Consider the following 21,647-nt stretch of genomic DNA (forward strand, 5'->3'; position numbering starts at 1 on the left):
GATCACTTGCTGTACGATTACCTTACCCAGGGGGTGAGGCGGGGTCGCAGGGTTTGAAGCATGTCCTTGCCCTCCTGGGCCTTGTGACAGACCCTCCTCCCGCCCATCCTGACAGGCGCGAAGGCTCAGCGCAGCCTGGCAGGGTCACACCAGCGCAGGGAGGTGGGAAGAGGACGGCCCAGCTGAAGGCGCTTGCACAGGCCTGGTGACTGGTGGTGGAGGTGGGGGCCCGGGGAGCAGCGGAGGGGGAACACCTGTGTGGAAACACTGCACTCAGTGAGACCCTCTGTCATTGGCGACATCTTGTAGCCGTCTTAACAGAGCAGTGTGATTCTCCTGACAGATGCGCTTAGCTGGTGCTTCAGTGCCATCTTCTAAGAGAATGCCTCTCTTCTTTGTTGGAGTTTCTCCAGTTCTAACCATGCTGTTGATTTCCTTTAGCCTCTGGAGAGAGAAGGGGAGAAAAAAAGTAGAATTCTCTCTCATTCTTGTGACTACCAAAATACAAAGTGAACTTCTGTTAACTGCATTACCGTGGGATCGCATATGCTTTATTTCTGGATATCTGTACTGTATGAGGGCTCCCTGTGACAGACTAACGCCTTTTCATCACTGTACTGCTCTTACCATTACTAGAGTACACTAGAGTCTTACTCAGACTCAAGCAAGCTTCTTGATTTAGTGCGTGTGGAGCTGAAAGGCCTTCTGTCCCTAGTTATGACTCTTATCTTTCACCACAGATGCACCAATTCCTGTCTAGAATGAAGGTGCTTCGCAGGGAAGATTTCTACTTCATCCTTGCTGACCAGAGACGACAGGATTCAGCCTGTTACGTATTCACCGGTAAGTCCTTTCATGTTAAGAGCCATTTGGAGGATTTTTTCCCTGCTAGGTAGGGCGGGTGACTGTACTCAGTGTTCTCTTTGAACAGTCGCCAGGCCAAGTAACCCGTCTGGGACCTGAAAGCAAAGGGTGCCATTGCCCGGCTCCCACGTCCTTCGTGTGTATCAGTACAAAGAGTAACTTCTAAAAGTACACACACAGCTTGGACACTTAATTGCTTTACAACTTCTTAGATACCTGAACTGACACGTTGGAGAGCGTTAGGTGAGAAAGTACGTGTTGGACAATGTAAACAGAAAGGTGTGTCGCACAGTCTTCTGTAATTTCACTAAAGGTAGAATTAAGGATTTACAAAAACAAATTAAAACCCTTCAGTCTCACCTTAGATGGGCTGCTGCTGAAATAGTAGAATATTTTCTCTCGAGGAGAGAGCGTAGGCTCGGTTTTGTGTGGTGAGATGTACACGGGGTGGTTCTGGGACAGCTGAATTCTGCGCGGGGAGCCAATCCGCACGAAGGGGTAGGGCGAGAGGGGAGGAGAGTCAGTCTGCTCAAGAAAAAATGAAAATGACTCAATAGTTGGTATCTGATCTCAGGTGTTACTACAGTGAGGCGTTTGCAAGTTGGTCACCTTAAACACAGTTTAGTTTTCTTCCGCTACTGTCATACCTTACATATTAAGAACATATGCAAGTTTTGTCATGTTATTAAGCTAGATGAGTATTTTTATTTACTTTTCTAACCCTGTCTGAGGCTGGCAGATGACATGGCACAGTGCTGTGTATTTCATACAGGAGGAAACATCAAATAGACATTGAAAGTACTTAATATTTTAGCAGCAGAGTATGGCCTTGAGGTGAAATTATTGTCATAAAATATAATCCCTTGAATTTGGTTACAGTAAGGTTAGCTGACAGTACTTTACTGCATTTACAGTAAAAAAAACCCAAACATCTACGTAGTGATAAAAGAAGCACAGAATTTAACTTACTGCATTTGAAGTATACTTCAGGGCGAAGTCTTTAATCTGTTCAATGTAGATGTTGTTGTAGAATTGTATAAGGTCCCCTCGCTCTTCCTCCTCTGTGTCGCTGTTGGCACCTGTCAGTCGGGTGGGAGTAGGGGGAGCGCTGCTGGGGTGTGGCACAGGCAGGGTGCTGCTGGAGCGCATCACGGGGCTGGAGTCCCTGCTGGCTGTACGGGCGAGAGCAAGCTCTGCTTTAGTCACCCACAACTGCCCAACACATGTCAGTCGCATTAATCCCCGACACTCAGCTGCACCCACAGTCTGCGTTCCAGACGTCTGCATTGCAGCATAGTGACCATGACTCTGGTGTCAGTATCAGTGACGCTAATTTTGTTCCCTTAGTGTCTTCCCTTACAAAAAAGTGGTGTGTTGTTAGAGACCAGCCAACTGCTGAGGACGTGTACAGAAATTCATTTGACTTCAACTTCTTACTGGATAAAATGCAAATGGCTTTTCTGTATAAGCTGAGTTTCATCACAGTGTAAGCAGAGATAAAACTCCACGATTCAGGCATTTGTGCTGTACTTTGAACAGCAGCTCTTTCTTGTTGCCAGCTGGCACAATTTCAGCTAAGGAAGGGTATAGTCTTTTTCAGCTAGTAGTAGACATATTTGGCTTGGTAATAGTTCCTGCTGGTTTAATGTGGGCAGCTGCAAAATATATTCTGTGATATGTAATTTTTTCCTCCTTTCTCTGCCACCTTTCTGTGGCAGAAAACATTAATACCTACAGTTTATACCAGCATCTATTAAATATCTTGAAAACGGGTAGTAGGACTATAGAGCATCGCTTATTTGCTTTTCTTTATAGAAGTTAATTCAAGGAAGAATCTGTCAGTTCAAATATCAAGGAAAGAATCTTCAACAATGTCAGATATACTAAAATAGATGCTGTAGGGGGCTGGTTTGATCCTACCTCTGAAGACAGCCAGCTGCTGCAAAAGAAACTGCTGCAGCTCCGTGACTGTGGTAAGTGAAAGAGTAACCGTGAACGTGGGCTAGCGCCAATTTCCTTTCATTCTACACAGCCCCGTTCTTTGGTGTACAAACTGAACACAAAGAGTTCAAGGCAGCCATCATGGCAAACGCTGAAGGTAAGCGCACGTGGTGAGAGATTCAAAACTGTCCAAGCGGGTGGAACATTAAGCTTGAGTTATAGCAGCTCTTAAATGTTATCTATATATTCTTAATTGTGGCCAAGTTTGCCAAAGAAGGAACTGTTTGGGGTGGTGCGACACAAAATCCAACCCTTACTTTACGCACGCTGTTTTGGAAATGGAAGTTAAAACAAACATCTGGAATTTGGAATAGACTCACTTCTTTCTTTGTTTCTCTCTTTACTTCTCTCCGTAGGCGAGTTCTGCTGGCTACTGCTATCACTGCTGCCAGAGCGGCGGCGCCTCCTGCCTTTGATCAGGACACTCCGATATACCTGCAGGGAAAAAAACAAAGGAGGTATGATTAGATGTCAGGAAATAATAGTCTGTATGATATATCTGCTTTTTAGAAACTTCCTGGTGGTATCAAATTGCTTCTTACAGGGGAAAACACAGCCTCCTACACGGAGTGGTATCCAATAGGTGCTGCCTCCTTAGGTTTTCAGTAAAGAGATTTTCTATTTTAGGTATAGTTTAGCATAAAAAGCTTTCAGTAGTGCAGGATTTTGGATGTAACTGCTGTCTTGAGGAGAGTGGCTCACAGACTGCATTCATTTGATACTAAATGTTACTTTAAAAAAAAAAAATCCATTCCTACAATAGAACCAAGGTGTTTCATAAACTGGATACCACATTGTTTAATACTGACTGCACTTACATGACTCTTGGCTTGGGGTTGTGTCCGATAGCAGCGCATGATGTTCTGAAATGATATATCTTCCTTAGTAACCTAAGAGGAGATGAACAGAAAAGGTTTATGTTTTTTCTGTGGGTTGTTTGTTTAGGGATTGTTGTGTGTTGTGTGTGGTTGGGTTTGGGATTTTTGAGGAATTGTAATCTTTGGAATATTAAGTCTTAAAGAAGTTCTCATGTGGTTTTTTTCTGTATTCACACCTTACCTTAGCCATTACGTAGACAGCACACATCAGCAGCTGATCCAAATGTCTGTCCATCATGATTTCAGGGCAGTGCACCAAGGAATACTCAAAACATGTCCAGATCTTTTTCCGCAGCTCATCAGATATATCGAGTTTGACACAGAGATCTCGCAGACGAACACTAGCTAGGTGATACACCTGTTGAGATGGAGACTGTGCTCAGGGCCACAGCAAGACGGCTTTTCTTACCCCACTGAAGGCTAGTTCAGCCTTGCAGAGCCTGTAGAACTCGTGCAAATGATAAGCCAAAAGAAGAATTAACTAAATTTAACTTATTTGCTTACAAGACACAGACATTCTCAGTCCTGGCAGTGATGCTAAGAAAACATTTGTTTATTAAATTCTGAGTTGTCCTGAGCGCAGGACGGGCATCGCATAGCCTGCAGACACCACTGTATTGAATAAACCACAACGTCTCAAAGGGGATTTTTTTTCTTTTAAAGGGCCTTAAAGAAAATGGACACCTTCAAGTACCTGCTGGCCAAGTACATGATCTACTTCACAGCTTGTGATGCCACAGTCTATTCCTTTGCTAGTGAGAAGCTGACTGCATGAGAAAACTACTCTTCAGGTACATATATGGATTGACAAAGGAGATAGATTACTTTGAATATTCTCTTATTATCAACAAGTACATATTTTAAAAATCACTTAAGACTTAACAAAATACAAACTAAACAAAGCACCAATGAGACTGAAAAGTACCTTTCTAAAGAAGAGTGAAAGCGAGCCCATCTTCCGCGGCCTGATGGACGTGGCAGTGGTGAGCTGCTGGGTTTGTCTTTGCTCCCCCGGAGAGATCTGCTGAACAGTTAGCTGGCCTGGTAACTGCAGTGTCGCCCCAGTCATCTGGGTGTTCAGGGTACCAGCCAGAGTCTGGGTGCTGAGCGGCTGAATGGGACCAGAGACAGCTTGAGGCTGGTTACCTACGTTTACGTGGACTGGAAAGAAAGTTATTCCTCCATTTTCATTGGCAATACCTGTAATTTAAGAAGAAGAGTCTGAAATAAGAGCAAGGTGAGAGGGAATATGTTTGTGGTTTGGTTTTTTTTAAAGAAGTCAGTAATTCTTGTATTAGTTGCTTATAACTATATATTTAGTATATTATATAAGAAATTGTTTCATCAAAGTACTTTGGACTTTTCATCATATGGAGATAAGAAGATAAGGAAATGGAATGGAACTAAATTTTTCATATTAATGCAACTTTCATCCCATGCCAGTTCAGGAAGGAAGGCTTACTAAAATAACTGAGTTTTATAAAATAGATGTTGGCAGTCAGAACATCCTTGTGCTGTATATGTTCTGTCTCTAAATTATGCTCATCTATTCAAACAATTTTTCCCAATTATGATTCTTTAAACATACTTTTTTCCTCCACTGACATACTGTTCCCCCCTTCCCCCCTTACTGTACTAATCCTTTGATGGGAACAAGCCTGAAGAATTCTGCAGTAGCTTTTCTCTCACCTTGTACTGGGATGGTCACAGTCTGCCCATTATTGGCTGTTACGGTGGCAGTTGCCATTGTAACCAGTGTCTGGCCAGGCACTGGAGTTACTGACACGGCTTCGGGATTCATGTTCTGCACAGGCACTGTATTTACCACGGGATGCTGGGAAACTCTTACTGGGGTTCCACTGTCAGAGGTATTATCATTATCAACGAACAGTCTTCTCCTTGTAGGATTGGCTGTGGGAGAACTGTATCTGTCATAGAGGGTAGTTGGAGAGGATGAAAGGCCTGTGGATTAAAAAACACACACATATATTGAATTCTTGTTGTAGAATCTCTCATTATACAAAGACATGACAGAAATCTAACGAGAACCAAAATGTGTCATGCAAAGCTCTTCAGGAAATATTTAAAAAACTCCTTCTTTCTATATTTGTGGCTTAGAGATTGCTTTTAGAGATGACAATCTCAAATAATGCTGTGTTTAATATTTTTCTAAGATAATGTATTATGTTTTATTTTTCCAGATAAAAACTTTGGGACATCACATAACCAAATACATAATGGAGCTTTAATTCTGGTATGTAATAAAGCAAATTGTTCAAGCACTACTGATTAGAACATAAGTATTGTGTGTGTGTATAAATATTATTTAACATCCATATGTATACATACATATATACTGTTCGTATGCATAACATCCTTAAAATACCCTGTAAAACAGTATTTTGTTCACACTGAAATAAATGAATGCATCGGTCTTAGACATCTGACCTAGCTATGTGAGTTGCAATAGAAATACCATTTACAAGTCTGTTTGCAATTAACTGTACCTTGGCATTAAAGCAGCTTCCTTGCTGTACACCAATTAGATTTAAAAATTAAAGCCATGGTCTAAGAATTGTAAGTATGTTATGTTTAAAAAAGTCTCACCTTTTCCTAGTCCTCCACTTTCTGCACGAACTTCATTTATTCGTCGTGGCGTCAACGGTGAACCCACCACACTGTTCCCAGCAGATCTCTCAAAACACTGAGGTGGCATTACCTAAAATATTTATACTTTTTTTAGAGAGTGTCTATCACAAATTGACTATGTAACAAATTTTTAAAAGCTCCTGCACTACAAATTTTGAACAGCAAAACTGTATGGAAAAAAAGAATAAGAACACTGAGAAACTTACCATAAGCCTAACTAAAACTTTGTAGTGTTTGTACTCTGGAAGACACAGTACTGTACTATAATCGTTGTGTGACTACAATTAAAACTCTGTACTTTTTACCCTATTTCTTCTTGTCTAGTGATCTTTTCAAGTGTAAGTGACTGGTCCAAACCTCCCCTGCTTGTCCATTTTGTTATTGCTCTGCTACGCTCTGCAACTACTGGCTGAGAATCATCTCAGCTGCGTCTCCATTTTGGATGACTCTGTAGAGACGTCCGTGAACACACCAGAGCGCACTACATTAACTCTTTTCTCTATGCTGATTAGCTTGTAGGGTAAAACTGACATTTGGACATGTAAAGGCTCTCCTTTAGAGTATACTGTCCACTCTCTACCCTCCTGTCTGACTAAGAAAACTATGTAAAACATGTAACAGTGCTTACCTCTTCACAACTAGGAACTTTGTTTTCATTATCTCTGATTCTGTCCCACAAGATGGATTCCTGTTTCCATGCCATACTTTCCAAGATCTGTTCTTCTATATGATTAAGGTGTTTTACTACTTCCCGACAAAGGCCATCCTCTGCTCTAATGAAAACCTCAATTACCTGTAAGGTGGATAATTATGATGAACATAATGTACTTGTTTCATGTATTTCTTCTTACAGAAAGATCTAATTCTAATTCCTAATGCTCAAGGAAGAAGAGACTAGTTGCAGTATTAAGGCTGCATTACTATGACTCAATCGTACATGGTCTTGCAGTTTTATCAGAAGACAGATACTTATATCTATCTAAACAAACATATCAAGCACTGTTGCAGAACAGCTGCAACAGTAGCTGATGATAAGAAGATAATCTAGTTGTTACTATGTAGATACTTGGACACTCCTCCTGTGTTAAACTCTTCACAGGATTTTGCTTTTTAAATGCCCAAGACACAATACCAGAATAACAGACCCTTGGGTAATATTTTTTTCAATACAAAAAGGGGCAAAGCTGAGAAAAAAAGGGTTGTGTAAATTAGTTAACATCTAGGTAAGGAGATTATTGACTTAGATGAAGTAAGTAGAGTACTCCTGACTTGATAAGCATTTCTAGCTATCAAACACTTTACCTTATAAAAATGATAAACTGGAATGTCAAATACTTCTGTGATGAATGGGAAGTTTCCAGGTGGCTTATATGTAAAGGTAATTATCTCAAGGCAACATGCCAGCAGAGATTTATGAAACACATCTTGCTCCAGTATTGCCTGCAAGAGAGTTGCAAATTTTAATGTTTAATTTACAGTGTAACTAACTAAAGAACAATAAAATGCTTTCTATTCTGCCTCAACAGCAAAATTATCAAGCTTATAAGAAGAGGTGTTATTTTGTAAGAGACAGACCAGAATCCAGAATGAACCATCTTTACTCATTAAAAATTTCATATATCTTTGTATTTGCAAACACAAATGATTTCTTGTACACTTTTTCTTCCATTCAGGTATACTTACAGGCTAATTTTCAGAGTTTACCCTCATTTTAAATAACTGTCTCTTCTGCTCTGTGACTGGTTTCTTTTTTTTTTTTTTTTGTAAGTCCAACTTTTAAAATGAGGTACAATTTGATTAGTTTTCCTTACAGATAAGTCAGCGTCTCCCAGTCTCCTCCTCTCTTGCTCAATGACTGACTCCAAGACCTTGTAGTACAGCACCTCAGCACGACGAAAATGCTTACTAGCAACATCTGCAGGCATTTTAAAGAGAAAGAATATTGTGAAATTAAATAAAATAACTATATTATTTATCTTAAGCTACAGAGCTAAAACAATTTAGGAGCTTGTGTCGATTTCTGTGCTGCTGTGGCTACAATACTTTCAGGACTAAACTAGTTAACGTTAAGTTAGGAATCCCTCTCCTATGCTGCACAGACTTGGGAATGCAGAGCAGAAAAACTTATTGCTGAACCCAGAATTTGATGGAAACACCATATATAAGAACAATCTTTAACATTGCTGTAATATAATATACGTATTTCAAGTTCAGAAGATGCATTGACAAGTATAGCTGTACGGATCCAACTTGCACTGGGCAACAGAAGCCACTGAAGCAGCTATGCGGATGGAACAAAGTAAGGCCCTAGGGACAAACAGGAAGGTCAAATGCATCTTCCTTATTTTTAATCCATCTTCACACACTTCACAAAGCTTGACAACCTAGCCAATACTACTTTTGTGTTTATACTGGCAGGATTTTAACCTCTACTAATCCATCCTTGTACATAAGCCAAAATTGCTGTGGGGGTTTTTAAAAACTATGGTTAGGCAGATTTTTCATTACTATCACAGAAATCCATACCATCACTAGTATATCTGAGAAAAAAGCAATACCCCTACCAGTGCTTTTTGTTTCAGTGCTCTAGAGCTGAAAGTATCATCCAATTCCAGGGATTGAAGCTAAGGCTGATGATACAATTGTATGCACTGTTGAAATTTGCCATGTCTTAAGAATACACGAAAAGACAAAAGTAATAGAAAAGACACTTGTGGTAAAGCATAACCTCTAAGTTAATTACAAGAGATCTATGCATTTAGAGGCATTTTAATTCTTATCTGTATAAGTAAAATGTTTCCCACCTTTGGAAAAATTACTGAACTCTCCTTCAGACTGCATGCTCTGGCAGTACACTTCATACATTTCTTTTACTCTGTTTGCAATAGATTGAGAAGGATCTCTGGAACACGCCCTGAAAATAAAAACCGAACATTTTCAATATACTATTCCTACTAAGATTAAAAAAAAATCTACAACAATTTTTATAATATGACTAAAGCATGGAACTGTAACTATATGGCACAGCAATACAAACGCAACCATACGTCCCTAACTGTGTATGTGCCGTAAAACATCCACAGCATATTATTATTATTACTGTATACAGTGTAGTAAATATGCACATCTATTCATGATCAGGGATAAATATTTCAACAGCATTTTCCACATGATACAAAAATTGTTCTAAAACACTGTACTTGAAGCAACAGTTTATTTACATGGAGAATAGATTTTATTTTTACCTCCTACAGTACGGAGTGATTCACTAAGTAGCGAGATTTGCTAAGGAGGAACAAGAGAAGACTTGAAAATTTTGTATTAGCAGTTTGCTGTTAGAGAAGCTTGGAACTGGTGGGTTTTAAATGTTGTATGTTCTCACAGCCATTAGTCTCTTAAGGACAAATGTGTTCAAATAAAGAGAACAAAGTCTTTGGAAATTTAAATGTCTCTCTGGGTCCTATTTTACTCCAGAACCTTTCAAGACTGACTCACATTTTAAATTACACAGTTTAGCATCAATGTTTGTTACTAAAACTGTTTAAAAAATAGAATTATTTGGTTAGCTAAACATCAAACTTACCTGAAGATTTGCTCCAGGTTTTCACTTGGGGCGTTTTTCAGCCCTGCCAGCATCGTATGAAGGCGGCTCAAACTGTATGTTGCTATGGAAACAGGTGTCACATATGGGGTGCCTTCTTTAATATACTTGCGGCCAGTAAGTGGGGTTGTAATCCTAAGTGATTTGGACTAAAAAGACCCAAAAAAAAGTATGTAACTGTACACTATTGTAAAACTTAGATACAGACCTGTAAGCGTCAGTCTGTAGAATTCTTACCGTGTGTTATGATACAAGCCTGGAAAAAATTAGTAGGAGCCAACTGCCCAATTCATGTCTCAGATAACAGCCAGCAATGAAAGATTTACATATCACTTGGATGTTTGTATCACCCAGTACTGTATACATGTCTAAACATGTAAAAGGATGCGACCTCACACTGAAATACAGATACTGGGAGTGAAGTGTGAAACAACTAGGCCAGGCTAAAAAAAAACCCAGAACACCCCCAGCAGCCCTCTCCTATCCCTTGAGTAGCAAAGGTAGCTGTCACTCATAGGAAAAGTGTACAGAGCCACGGTTTCCTTTCGGCAGGTTTAACCCTTAACATTAAAACTCCTCCTGAATTGAACAACCAGCATTTTAATTCATTTGCATCAGATCAAGCCAGCACATCAAAATACTTAATATCAGCGATGTTCCTTCAATTAGTGCACAGCAAAACCAATGCATCCTCTAATTACCTAACCACACAATTACTTAACCAAGAAATGTTTTCCTGATTTTAATGAATACATTATATTTTTTGCAGTCTTTTCACCATTAAGTCTAGCTCCCAGTACTCCTCCCATTTTGCCTACATCTGAAGCCTATCTGTTAAAAGGAAACAGAAAAATGCATAAAGCAAAGTGCTGAGGAGCTTTGCACATGTTAAACAAAAAAACTCTGCATGTGGGACAGAGAGGTGAGGGAAGTTGGACAGACAGGCCCAGAGGGCCCCAACAGCTGCAGGACAATTCAGCACCTGCCAAACAACATGCAGAATGCCTATTCTGTTGCACTTGAAAATCTTCACCCAAAGATTTAACTACTTACCTCTCTAGGTAATTACCTAAATATTCTCCATACTGGACTTAGTGAAAGAAAACCCAAATGCATTGAGAAATTCCGTCCAAAAACCCCAAAAGTAAACAACGTATCAAACTAATTACAACATCTAACTCAGCTGTGCTGTGTACACTCCCAGATCACCTTAAACAATAAAGATGGCAACATGTTAGTAGCTGCCTCTCTGCATCAGACACAGACTGACTCACCTCATTCCCCAGATAAAAACAGCAACACAGACCATGTCTTACTCACCCTGTCAAAGTGCTGCTGCAGATTGTGCTTCACTTGTACGCGTTCGGCTGTTTCCATTCCTGAAGTTGTATTTAAGCACCGTGTGAGAGTTCCAATTTCCTCATCAGCATCCTCCCCAAGAAATATTCGCTCATCGAGATTTCCTACTGACAAAACATACTCCTCGTAGGCTTTGTTGATGGCTTTGCTACAGCAGAAAGGAAAAGGCAGATACAAACCACTCTTTATTTAGGCAGTGCATTGTTCACCTGCTTACTGAATGAACACGGTTCTGGCCTGTTGGAAGTCTGCTTCAGAACTTCTTTTAACCCTGACATAAGCCTTGGAGCTCCGTTAAAATCTACATCATCTTAAAACATGACAGTGGCAAGGATATTATTTTTTCCATTAAATCAGATGGCTTGCTATTTAGTATAGCTGCAGGAGGAACATAATAAAATACTAAGAACTCATATTTGGCTAGAAACTCCTCAAAACTTATGCAGCAACACATCATCATAAACTACGCCTACCCTTTTCATACTGTTCAAAGTTCTACTCATAAGCATCTTTGGGCTTACAAAAACACCACCAAACCTGATTTTTTCTCCTACTTTCCACTCATTCAATGTGCTCCCACATCATTTTTGTACTAACACCTTAAGTTACATACAAAATAATCAAGGAAACGTAAAAACATAAAAATAGAAGTAGACATCAAGTTACACCACCCTGAAGAATCACTCCTCTTTCAAACATGCCCCAGACTGTACCATCTCAAAGAAAAGGAACTGAAACGCAGTGTACTATATAAACACTAATAAATACACAAGTCAACGAGCTAGTATTGCTGTTAAGATAAAGCTAATAATGCAAGTGCAACTGTATTACAATTCAGAGGGATGCTAATGCAAACCAAACCACGAATACAGTGACTCACAAGCTATCTCCAAAGTTCCCAGGATCTAGAAATCCAGTCAGATTTTCATCTTTTCCTTTTAAAAGCTGTAAGACAGTTGAAAACAAAGTTAAGAACAAAGGATAGACATTTCATTTCTTAAAATGGTTTTGAAGAGAAGTAGGGAGAAATTTTTCTACATTACAAGTTTATTGACCAACCTTTTTGTCGAAAAGTTTCCGAATATATGGCTTCCAAAAATGTTCCTTTATGCCTTTTGCTTCTAAAACTAATCCGTAATGTAATGAACACAGCTTTTCAATGATGCAAGGAGGATCAGATGATACTTTATAATCCTTACTATGAAAGTCTTCAGGTAGACCTACAATTATGAATACTATATTATTTAATTTTTCAAATCAATATTCCGTCTTCTTATTAAACTTAAATTCCATGCTGTGTAGTCCAGGTAGTGTGAAATTAAAATAGTAAACTGATTAGTTATATTGAAAGAATTATCAGTTATGCAATGCCAAATCAATTTGATAATGTTACCAGAACCCAATTTTAAGTCAGATTTTTAAAATTAGTTATTTAGTGATAAAAATTTTAAAATCAGTTCTAACAGAAAGCCAATCAAACACTTGTAAACTGTAAAATTTATTCAAATAAATCTCAGATAATGGTCCCAGTTCAGATCCAAACCACTACAAGGTAAATGCGAATACTGTATAGCACTGAAAATGAAGTCTGGAATGAATTGCATCAGCAATTCAGTGGAAACTTCTCACCATTCACTTGTGTTTGTGGTTATCAAGTCAACCTACATTTCCATTCTCTTCAGAAAGAGAACAGCAGCAATCCAGAAATGAGAGAGAACCAATCAAGTTGCCACTCTCGTATTTGAGCACTGAATCCTTCCAAACTGCTGCCTCATGGCAGCTCTCCAGTCTGACAGTGTCCAGTAATGACTGTGTCATTATGAGTTCTTTCACTGGCATTAAAATATCATTAACTGAAATTTTTACTTTGTAACGTCCTTCAGTGGTATTTCCATAGTAAATTAAATTTTTGACTTACTACATTACTGACAAAATTCAGTAGTCTGTTATTACATACTACATTAACAGAAATCTGTGTAGCCAGATATACAAAATATTAATTCCCACATATTTCAAATCAATATTATTCAATTTATTCTCTGCCACATAGATTCATACTAATTTCAGTCGCCTTAGAAATTCTTGCAGGCTCTGGATAAAGATAGATTTTTTTCAACATACCTTTAAAATTAGGATTCAGAATTTCTTTACGGTTAGGGCACTGGAGAGCATTGCCATACACCAGATCCAAAGCACATAACAAGAGATGGTAGGAATTGACCAAGTCATCACTGATCATAGGAAAATTACCTTCAATATTAGAAAGACACAAGAGATTAATTAAAATTAGAATAAATTTAAAACTCTTTTAACCAAGAAACTGTTGAGATTTGTGTTACAATCAATAATGGAGTCTCGGAAACACAGACTTGGGTGACTATAAATATCTGGACAGAAACATAGGTAGTAAAACAGACACACAATAAAATATAGCAAATACAACAGTAAAATACGTTTTCAGGAACAGCAGCAATTGTGTAGGAACTCAAATACACCGTGCTGTTTTGAAAACAAACCTCACCAAATTGTTGATAAACGTGGTATTACAGACGCCCTCATTCACAGCAATCTGATTAATCGGTGCATAAGTAACCTGCAGCAGCATGAACTGTATAACACAAATTGCCTCAAGGAAGAAAAATTTGTTACCATAACTCTGGCAACACAAGCCCCACTGTCTGGCAGAGTTACATCCTTCAACAGATTCTTAATCCATCTGCCTGAAGCAGAATCTTGTTCTAGAGGTGTAAAAGGGGGAAAGAATTGGTTCCGACCGAGACTTTCCTTTTCCCCAATTTTGCATTGCTGTGAAGTGTTGCAAAGGATTTTAACTTTTGCTAAGTTAGACCCAAGTGTTCAGATGTCCTAGAAAAAACAAGCGCCGCCCCCTCCTTCATCTCCCCCCATTCTACAGAATGAATCTGTATGCAGCTCAAAGTCAGATTAGTTTTCTTCACCAATCTCTTTTCTTTACAAAGACTTCGTTGGGGGCATGCTCATTACAAACAGTAATAAATTTATTACTCTTGTGCTTTATGAAAGAGTTAAAATGTGTATTTCTGATATAGTTTACAATGAAGCTTTATTTCATATACTTCTAAAGTACTTTTTATTTATCATCGTCCTGTAGAAAAGAATCCTTGTAACCTCTTCACGCTTTCACCATCTTTCACAAAGATTATATTCAGCTTCATTGATTTTTACTGAACTCATTTAGGTTCATGATATTCCTTTAGAGAAACAGCCATAGCTAAAAACAGTTTTGTAAAATAAATTATACCATTAATTAATACTATAAATCAAAATTCCATTAATATGTACACCATGTTTTTCTATCACTCTTTAACTACTAATAACTTTTTTATTTCTTTTTTTTTTCAGGTAAGCTCCAAACCACTTAGCTGAGCCCACTACAAAGGACAGCTTTAACTCCTTGAAGAAATCTATCATACAGCAATAAAGTCACTTAAAGTACATCAACACGTATACATGATTAAAGATTTTTTCTAAATTATGCTGTTACTTTTCTACCAATAACATACCAGTTTGTTCAAATTTATATTCAATTTTCTGATTCCATGTTTGCTAGAAGAAAAATAATTTTAATGCAAATAATTGGAACTATTTAAAATAATGAAGCCTACATGAAACTTGTATTAACTGTACACATTTATCCGTTATTTCCAGATCATTAAAGGTTCACAGCAAAGCAATGAAAGTCCTACATACAATAGCAAAATGTTAATCAATAAACATCTTAAAAATAGTAACTCATAACATAGGTTAACTTTCATAACCACTAAGTCTAGCATGGCAATCGTTACTGTCAGCACAGTCAAGAATAAATCTAATTTTACAGTACCAGTAGCTTCATACAAATGATTTGTCAATGAGATGTCAAGCAATAGCTTACTACTCCCTTTCACAACCTAGTACCAAATAATAAAAAATAGTTATCTCAGTGCACCAGAGATATATTTTTTCATTTCCATTTTAAAGAAAGAAAAAAACCAAGACAGAGTTTAAAGGTAAATTCTTACAAATAGCATGGAAGAACTGCAATATCGCTAAAGTTGCTGTCTTACTTTGCAGTGTATACCAAGGGTACCGAGCAAGATCTGTACTTTCTGCAGTTGCGAAACTGAATGCAGTGATCTTCAGGCTTGCACAAATATCAGACAAGCCTGAACTTGCTGCTGATGTGCGGTTGCCATGATAAGGATTACTGCCAACCCTCAAAACAGTGAACAAAACTTAACATGAATATTTAATGCCTTAAATGGTCAACATTTAGTCTACATTTTCGTGCTGACATACCTTTAATAAATTCACCACTAGTCACTTACTAATTTTACAGTTTGTAATTACTGTAAATTTTCCTTTTTGTTGTAAAACTTAATTGTCTATGTTATCAGCATGGTATTCTCTACAAAGTTAATTTGTATGTCTGGAACTGCTCGACAATTAACATGAAGTTAATTGATGATGTAGTTACTCAAATGTATTAACCAATAATGTAGGAATAGGAAGACTCATAAAGTCCCTTTGCACCTTGTCAACTGTCCAATCTACTCATAGAAGTGAGGATTTTATAGAAGGGAAAAGAAAAATCTGTGATTTTTTTCTGACTGACCTACTTACTATCTCGGCTGCCTAACTGTGCTAAAGAAGTCAAGTCCTGACTAACTAGAGATACAGTATGGTACTAAGTCTCCTCTGTACTCAGTGGAATATGAACAGATACTCCGTACTACTTGAGAGTGCTGTTCCAGACTGAAAAAAAATACAAAACGATGAAAATCACACTGTGTTTCGGGGTTGCAAGCCACATACTTGTTTAGGAAAGATTTCTCTTCCCCAGTAAAGTGGAATTTGTAGCCTACTGGAAAAAGGCATCTTCTACCCCAGATACAGCGTGCAGTACAGCACTTGTGCAATGCCACATCCTTCCTGATCCTCATACAAGGATGTGATGGTGAGGGTCCAGTCATACTGCCAGGAACTTTTCCAAAAGGGCGCTGCTGGCAACCCTCTGCAATGTGGCGCAGTGTAGAAAGGCTAATCTGTATGGAAGAAAATTAGTGCCAGACAATTCAATATTGTGACAGCCTACTCTGTCCTTTTCTCAAAAGCAACCAATTAAGGAAGTCACAGCACACTGCAGGAATCTTAGCACTGCTTTACTTCTAAATTAAAAAAAACCTGAAACACCCACCTTACACCCCAAAACCAAAACAAAATTCCTTTTATCCCTTTCCTTGTAGAAAGTGAACTATTAGTTCTCTTCTACTAGAAATTCTCTTATGAAAAAATATGAAGAGTCTCCGGAAATTATTAATGGACCTGAATCTACAAAGACATAACCTCAGTGAGGAATACAAATCTTGTCTTTATTTTCCTCAGCACTATCTTACACAGAATTCCCAGTGAACGCTCATCCAAGCAGTACCTGATGAAAGCCCTAGGTATGCAGAAACTCTTTAAGACCCAGATTTGATGAAGAAAGACTGTAAACTATATGTGATATGGCTGAACAACTTAAGCCTAAAATAAGGATTTAATCCTGTTCCCTCCGGTGGCTTTTTCACCTATCGGTCAAATAAAACTGCTGAAATCTTCTACTGTTCTTATTAGCTTTAAAGCTGCACTTACGATGCAGGTTATATATACACTGCAACATACTGCCTGTTCATTACATTATTTCTACAGAAGCATATTAACAGAGCATCCCCTTATGTGTTCCACAGGAATCTGAGTATTCAAGACAATCAGCTGCTTATATATATAGTGCTACATCCAAAACGCAAGAGAAAGCCACCTTTGCAAGACAGGCACATACAGACCTATTTAGTAATACATATGCTTATTTGATACAGTTACAATGTGCTCATTTTATAAAAAGGTAGGGAGGCAAAAAGGCTATCAAAAGAACGTGATCTGTGTTACTAACGTGAAAGTATTCATGTGTAGTTTCATGATAAATTTTTACTAAGTTGTAGGAAAAAAAAAGCATTAAATATTTTCAGTCTTGCTGGAAGCCTAGGAGGAATTTAAACATTCTTTGTTCCTAATAAACATATGTATATACCTTATGTTAATTACAACATCATCATCTAAATATGAATTCACTTAAATTCTAAGCTACTTTTCCCCTTGGAATCACAGCATAAATCTCTACATACTGGAAACTTTGTAAAAATATTCCACATAAAAGCTACCAAACCGTTTGGACATACAGCTTACTGTAGAAGTGTGGTAAAACATATAGCTGGGGAAATTGAGACACAATATATTCCTCTGAGAAGGCCCCTTCTCCAAAGGCATTTCTGAATTCAGAAACACCTACACCTGTTCAGTGTTTAGGCACTGATATAACATAACGACTAACAGGTTTACCACATTTAATCCCTTTCAGACCTCTTACCTTTTGCATGAACAAACAGCACCCAACAAAACTGGAAAACTTCAGTCACAGTGCACGGTTGTCGTCTTTTGGGGAAAAATAGAGCAAGAAGACACCCAATAAGCTCAGTGAATTAAGACTGATAGAATATCACACAGCATTCAATCATTCTAAAAGAAAATAAAGGTTTACTGTAGTGCGGCTAAAATCTTAGACCCTTCCCACAAAAACTGGACCAAAGGTAAGAAAGCAAACCGCACACTGGTTTGGTGTAGTCACAAGCGGAACCCCAGTCTCAGTCTGCATGTAATGACTCAAATGTCACCACGGCAGTCAAACACAGCAGATTCCACTAGAAATTGGTCAAGTCTTGAGCAAAAAATTACTGTAAATTTTAAGGCAGAATTGTTTTCTTAGCTCCAAAGAACAGGTAAATATCTGAATTTATTATCTACAGGAAATATTATTTCTGCTTCTTCATACAACAAATGGTACTTATAGTCCATCAAAATAGTTTGAGAACCAGAGCTGAAATTCCCTCTTCATAAGCATTCTGAGTAATATAAACGTGTACGTGTTCTTGGAGGAACGCATTACACAGCGTGTTGATATTAATATACTCAGGCAAGATTTTTCAGAACTGTGTGTTCACAACAGTATCATCTAAGTACTAGTGTAAAACATTTAATATAGGATTTTATATCATATACAGAATTTCAAAATATATTAACTGCTTATTAGAACCAAGTTCCTTTGCTGGTCTTTGTTTAAAATATTTTCAAATATAACTTATTCACGAGGACCTCTTTTAAATCAAAAGTTTTGCAGTAATTAAGAGTTTGTTATTTCTTAATACTGCCACATACAATTACATATGCAGTACAATTTAATTTCAACATTAGATGCAAATATTCATCTCAATACATAATTCCAATCTCTGCTCCTTCCCCTGTCCCCCAAATCATAGAAACTTAACAGCTTGGGGACTTCCTGCAACCTGTCAGATCTGACAAAACGAAAAAAAGATTCAAAAATTACTGCAAGCAAGGACAGGCAGACCAACTCCGATATTATAACGAACTACTATGAAAATAAAGTCAAAAATACAAATAAACCAACTGAGCACCCTCATTATATTTTTGTAACAGTGATAGTAAACAGTCTGGAAATAACAAAAACATACCTCTGTTTTCTTCCTCTGTGTTGACGAGGTTGATCTTCTTGAGGATATCTGAAAATGTCCTGAAAAATGGGCTCATACTTCTTGAAAATTACTGCAGAAACTGTAAAGTTTCTCTCTAATCTCTCAGTTCGTTCTCTGAATTGGGAGGGTAGATTTGCCATGTCTTCCCACTTTTTCATCTTGTTAAAAAACTCGATCAAGCTGAAAATACCAAATAGATTAGATCTGAAAGTTTTTTTTCATAAATATACATTTTATTTATTTACAACGCAAGTACAATTTCTAGTTCCCAAATGACAGATAAAATGGCAGTATCGCAAACATGACAACACATCCAGAAGTAGTCCTTCACCCATAAACAAGGGTGAGCTCGCAAAATATTTTTATATCCTTGGTTGACGACCATATTAACTATACATTCACGGTTCTTGGCTTTTCCTCACAAAGACACAATCAGCTCCAACAGATTACTCTAAAATCAGATTTCCCTCATTTTTCTGAGTAATTTATTAACTTAAATAAAACAAACTCTGATTCTACAATGCTAAGAAGATTCTACAAAGTATGGAAAACACCTGTTATTCAGTAAATTTCACTTCATAGATTTGGCTTTCATTTATTTTTCACTCCTTTATCCACACCTATGTTTTCAATGCTATAAGTCTTTGATAGCCCAGATCACAGAAACTATCCATATTCTATTCGCTGAATTTCTGATTTGGAAAAAAAATGTTTTTAAAGGAACACATTTATATTGTTTAAACGAATAGCAATGCTCCAGCAGTAAAGGAGATGGGGAAAAAAGTGCATAAGAACATTTTTTTTTTTTTGCTAATGCACTAAATTGTTACAAAACAATCAGTTTGCTAATAAATAAAGTCAACTGCTTCAGAAAGTTTTTCTTCATTGCTTTATAGACATAAACATTTGATACAAATTTATTTATCAGATCCTAACATCACTTTAGCTTCATAAAACAAGAACATATCAAAAGTGAAGTCTTCTTACAAAAAAAAAAGAAGATAAACTGTATGAATATTTTCACAGCCCATTAAAAAGCATTTCTCATTTGAGAAGTTCACACTTTGCGCACTCTTCAAAAATAGACTATTCTTCAGGGATTGGTTTCTTTCTCCTTTGAGAGAGGGATGGCAATCTCTGATTTTGAGAGTCAGTGTTTTTACAACATGGTAATGACCAAATGGAACTATCCTGCTTTTGTGGCACTGAGCTAAAACACAAAGATTCCAATTCTCACTTTAAAAGCAGGAAACAAGAAAGACATTTAGCTTTTGTTCTCCATTTCCATATTTCACAAGCTGATAAACAGTCTTTAAGATTTAGTGTTTAAAAATCAGCAAAAAGAAAAGTTACCTTTGTTCTGAACAGCGCAAAATTCTGGTTAAAGATACATAATTTCCCTCAGCTGTTCCTCTGCTCACAGTTGGAACTGCTTTTCTGCAGGCCACATACAAGGCACACGCTAGCCAGTGCAGGTCATTTCCCTGTGAATTAAAACATCAGGCATCCAAAAGACTTCATCGAAAGGAAAAACATACTTTTCAGCTATGCACCCAACATCAAGAAAAAGGACAGAACTGCGTCCTAAACCAATGAAGTTCAACCAGTAACAAAGCTAATTGCTCTGAAGTTCTGTTGAGTTATTTTGTGTTTTTAACTACAAGCAAAACAGGTGCTAAATAGATACTTAACATTGAACTGGGTCAAAATTAAAATTACCTAATTGGTAGTTACCTTCATGAACATCACATTTGACCCAAAGTTTAGCAATATATTTTTAGTGCTGCTTTTCTCCTATAACATTTTGTACTGCCTTAGTGTTACGAAGAAAACATAAATGCTACAGTTCCTTGCTATCAGAACATTGTTCCGCCCTGAACAGCCAGTGGAAACAGAAAAATAGTTTCCGTTTTTCTCTGTATTACACAACAGAAAAGTTACTCAATCTGGTGTCTAAAGTCAGAAATTAATCCAACAAAAACCTTTTAATCTTATTCTCCCTCTTTGATTAAAAAATAACGTTTTACTGGGAAAATGACAGTAAAAAAAGGAACACTGCACACTGAATTTGATGCTGTGGGTGTCTCTGGCTATGCAGTATGACAGGGCCATATGAGCACACACCATCGGGGACAAGGCAAGTTTTCTTTCTGAGCTTCCCAGCCGGTTTCTGATAGTTCGGAGCGGTGTGTGTGTGACAGAGGGGCTTTCAGACCAGAACACTTCCTTTCTCCAGCAGACGCACACACAACTCGAGGCGTCGCAGCACTAACCACCTTCCACGTGTACGAAGCCGCCTTGAGCTCTGCCTTGAGAGCTGCCTGACTGTGGAAAAGGAAGCCCTAAACAACCCAAATAACTCTGGGCAGACATACCTTTTCATAAGCAGCACCTTTATTTTTAAAAAGTCACCCGGTAAAGGGCACCTCCCAAACCAAGCGGGTGCGTCACTTGATGTTACCGTTTTAAAGAACGATGTGACAAATCCTGCACGCCTTTACCCACGAAGTTTTACGCCACTTATGAACGTTTTGCATGAGCAAAACCCAGTTTATTGCGCTGAAGGGATCCGCACGGGACCTGAACAGCTGCTGACAAACGCCCACCGAGGTGACTCTGTCACCACTGCCAGCTCAACAGCTGAAAGCAGGAAGATTACACCGCTACGATCGCGGTTATTTTTAACGC

General features: G+C 37.9%; 1 protein-coding gene across 1 annotated transcript; it reads right to left on the reverse strand.

The window, feature by feature from the left end:
* Positions 1-273: 273 nt before the first annotated feature.
* Positions 274-20,437, reverse strand: RBL2 (retinoblastoma-like 2). The gene is made up of 21 exons (XM_010082573.1): positions 20,313-20,437; positions 18,939-19,139; positions 17,777-17,841; positions 13,474-13,602; positions 12,412-12,572; positions 12,233-12,297; positions 11,314-11,500; positions 9,976-10,142; positions 9,197-9,306; positions 8,204-8,307; positions 7,695-7,832; positions 7,021-7,185; positions 6,351-6,462; positions 5,433-5,705; positions 4,669-4,943; positions 3,925-4,101; positions 3,684-3,755; positions 3,186-3,300; positions 1,834-2,036; positions 1,225-1,392; positions 274-444 (listed from the first exon to the last, which is right to left on the reverse strand). Exons 2-21 carry the CDS (start codon positions 19,115-19,117, stop codon positions 274-276), a joined length of 3,036 nt encoding a protein of 1,011 aa, XP_010080875.1. The 5' UTR covers positions 19,118-19,139; positions 20,313-20,437.
* Positions 20,438-21,647: the final 1,210 nt, after the last annotated feature.

Source organism: Pterocles gutturalis, unplaced genomic scaffold (genome assembly GCF_000699245.1).
Source record: "Pterocles gutturalis isolate BGI_N339 unplaced genomic scaffold, ASM69924v1 scaffold43744, whole genome shotgun sequence".
In the NCBI taxonomy this organism is placed as follows: Eukaryota; Metazoa; Chordata; class Aves; order Pterocliformes; family Pteroclidae; genus Pterocles; species Pterocles gutturalis.

Excerpts from the sequence above, each read along its gene's own strand:
- RBL2 (XM_010082573.1), bottom strand. The coding sequence starts at position 19,117 with ATGAAAAAGTGGGAAGACATGGCAAATCTACCCTCCCAATTCAGAGAA. Across the intron at positions 17,842-18,938 it reads CACAGAGGAAGAAAACAGAG|ACGACAACCGTGCACTGTGA; the intron begins GTATGTTTTTGT and ends TTTCCCCAAAAG. Across the intron at positions 7,833-8,203 it reads TGGGAGACGCTGACTTATCT|GCAATACTGGAGCAAGATGT; the intron begins GTAAGGAAAACT and ends ACTCTCTTGCAG.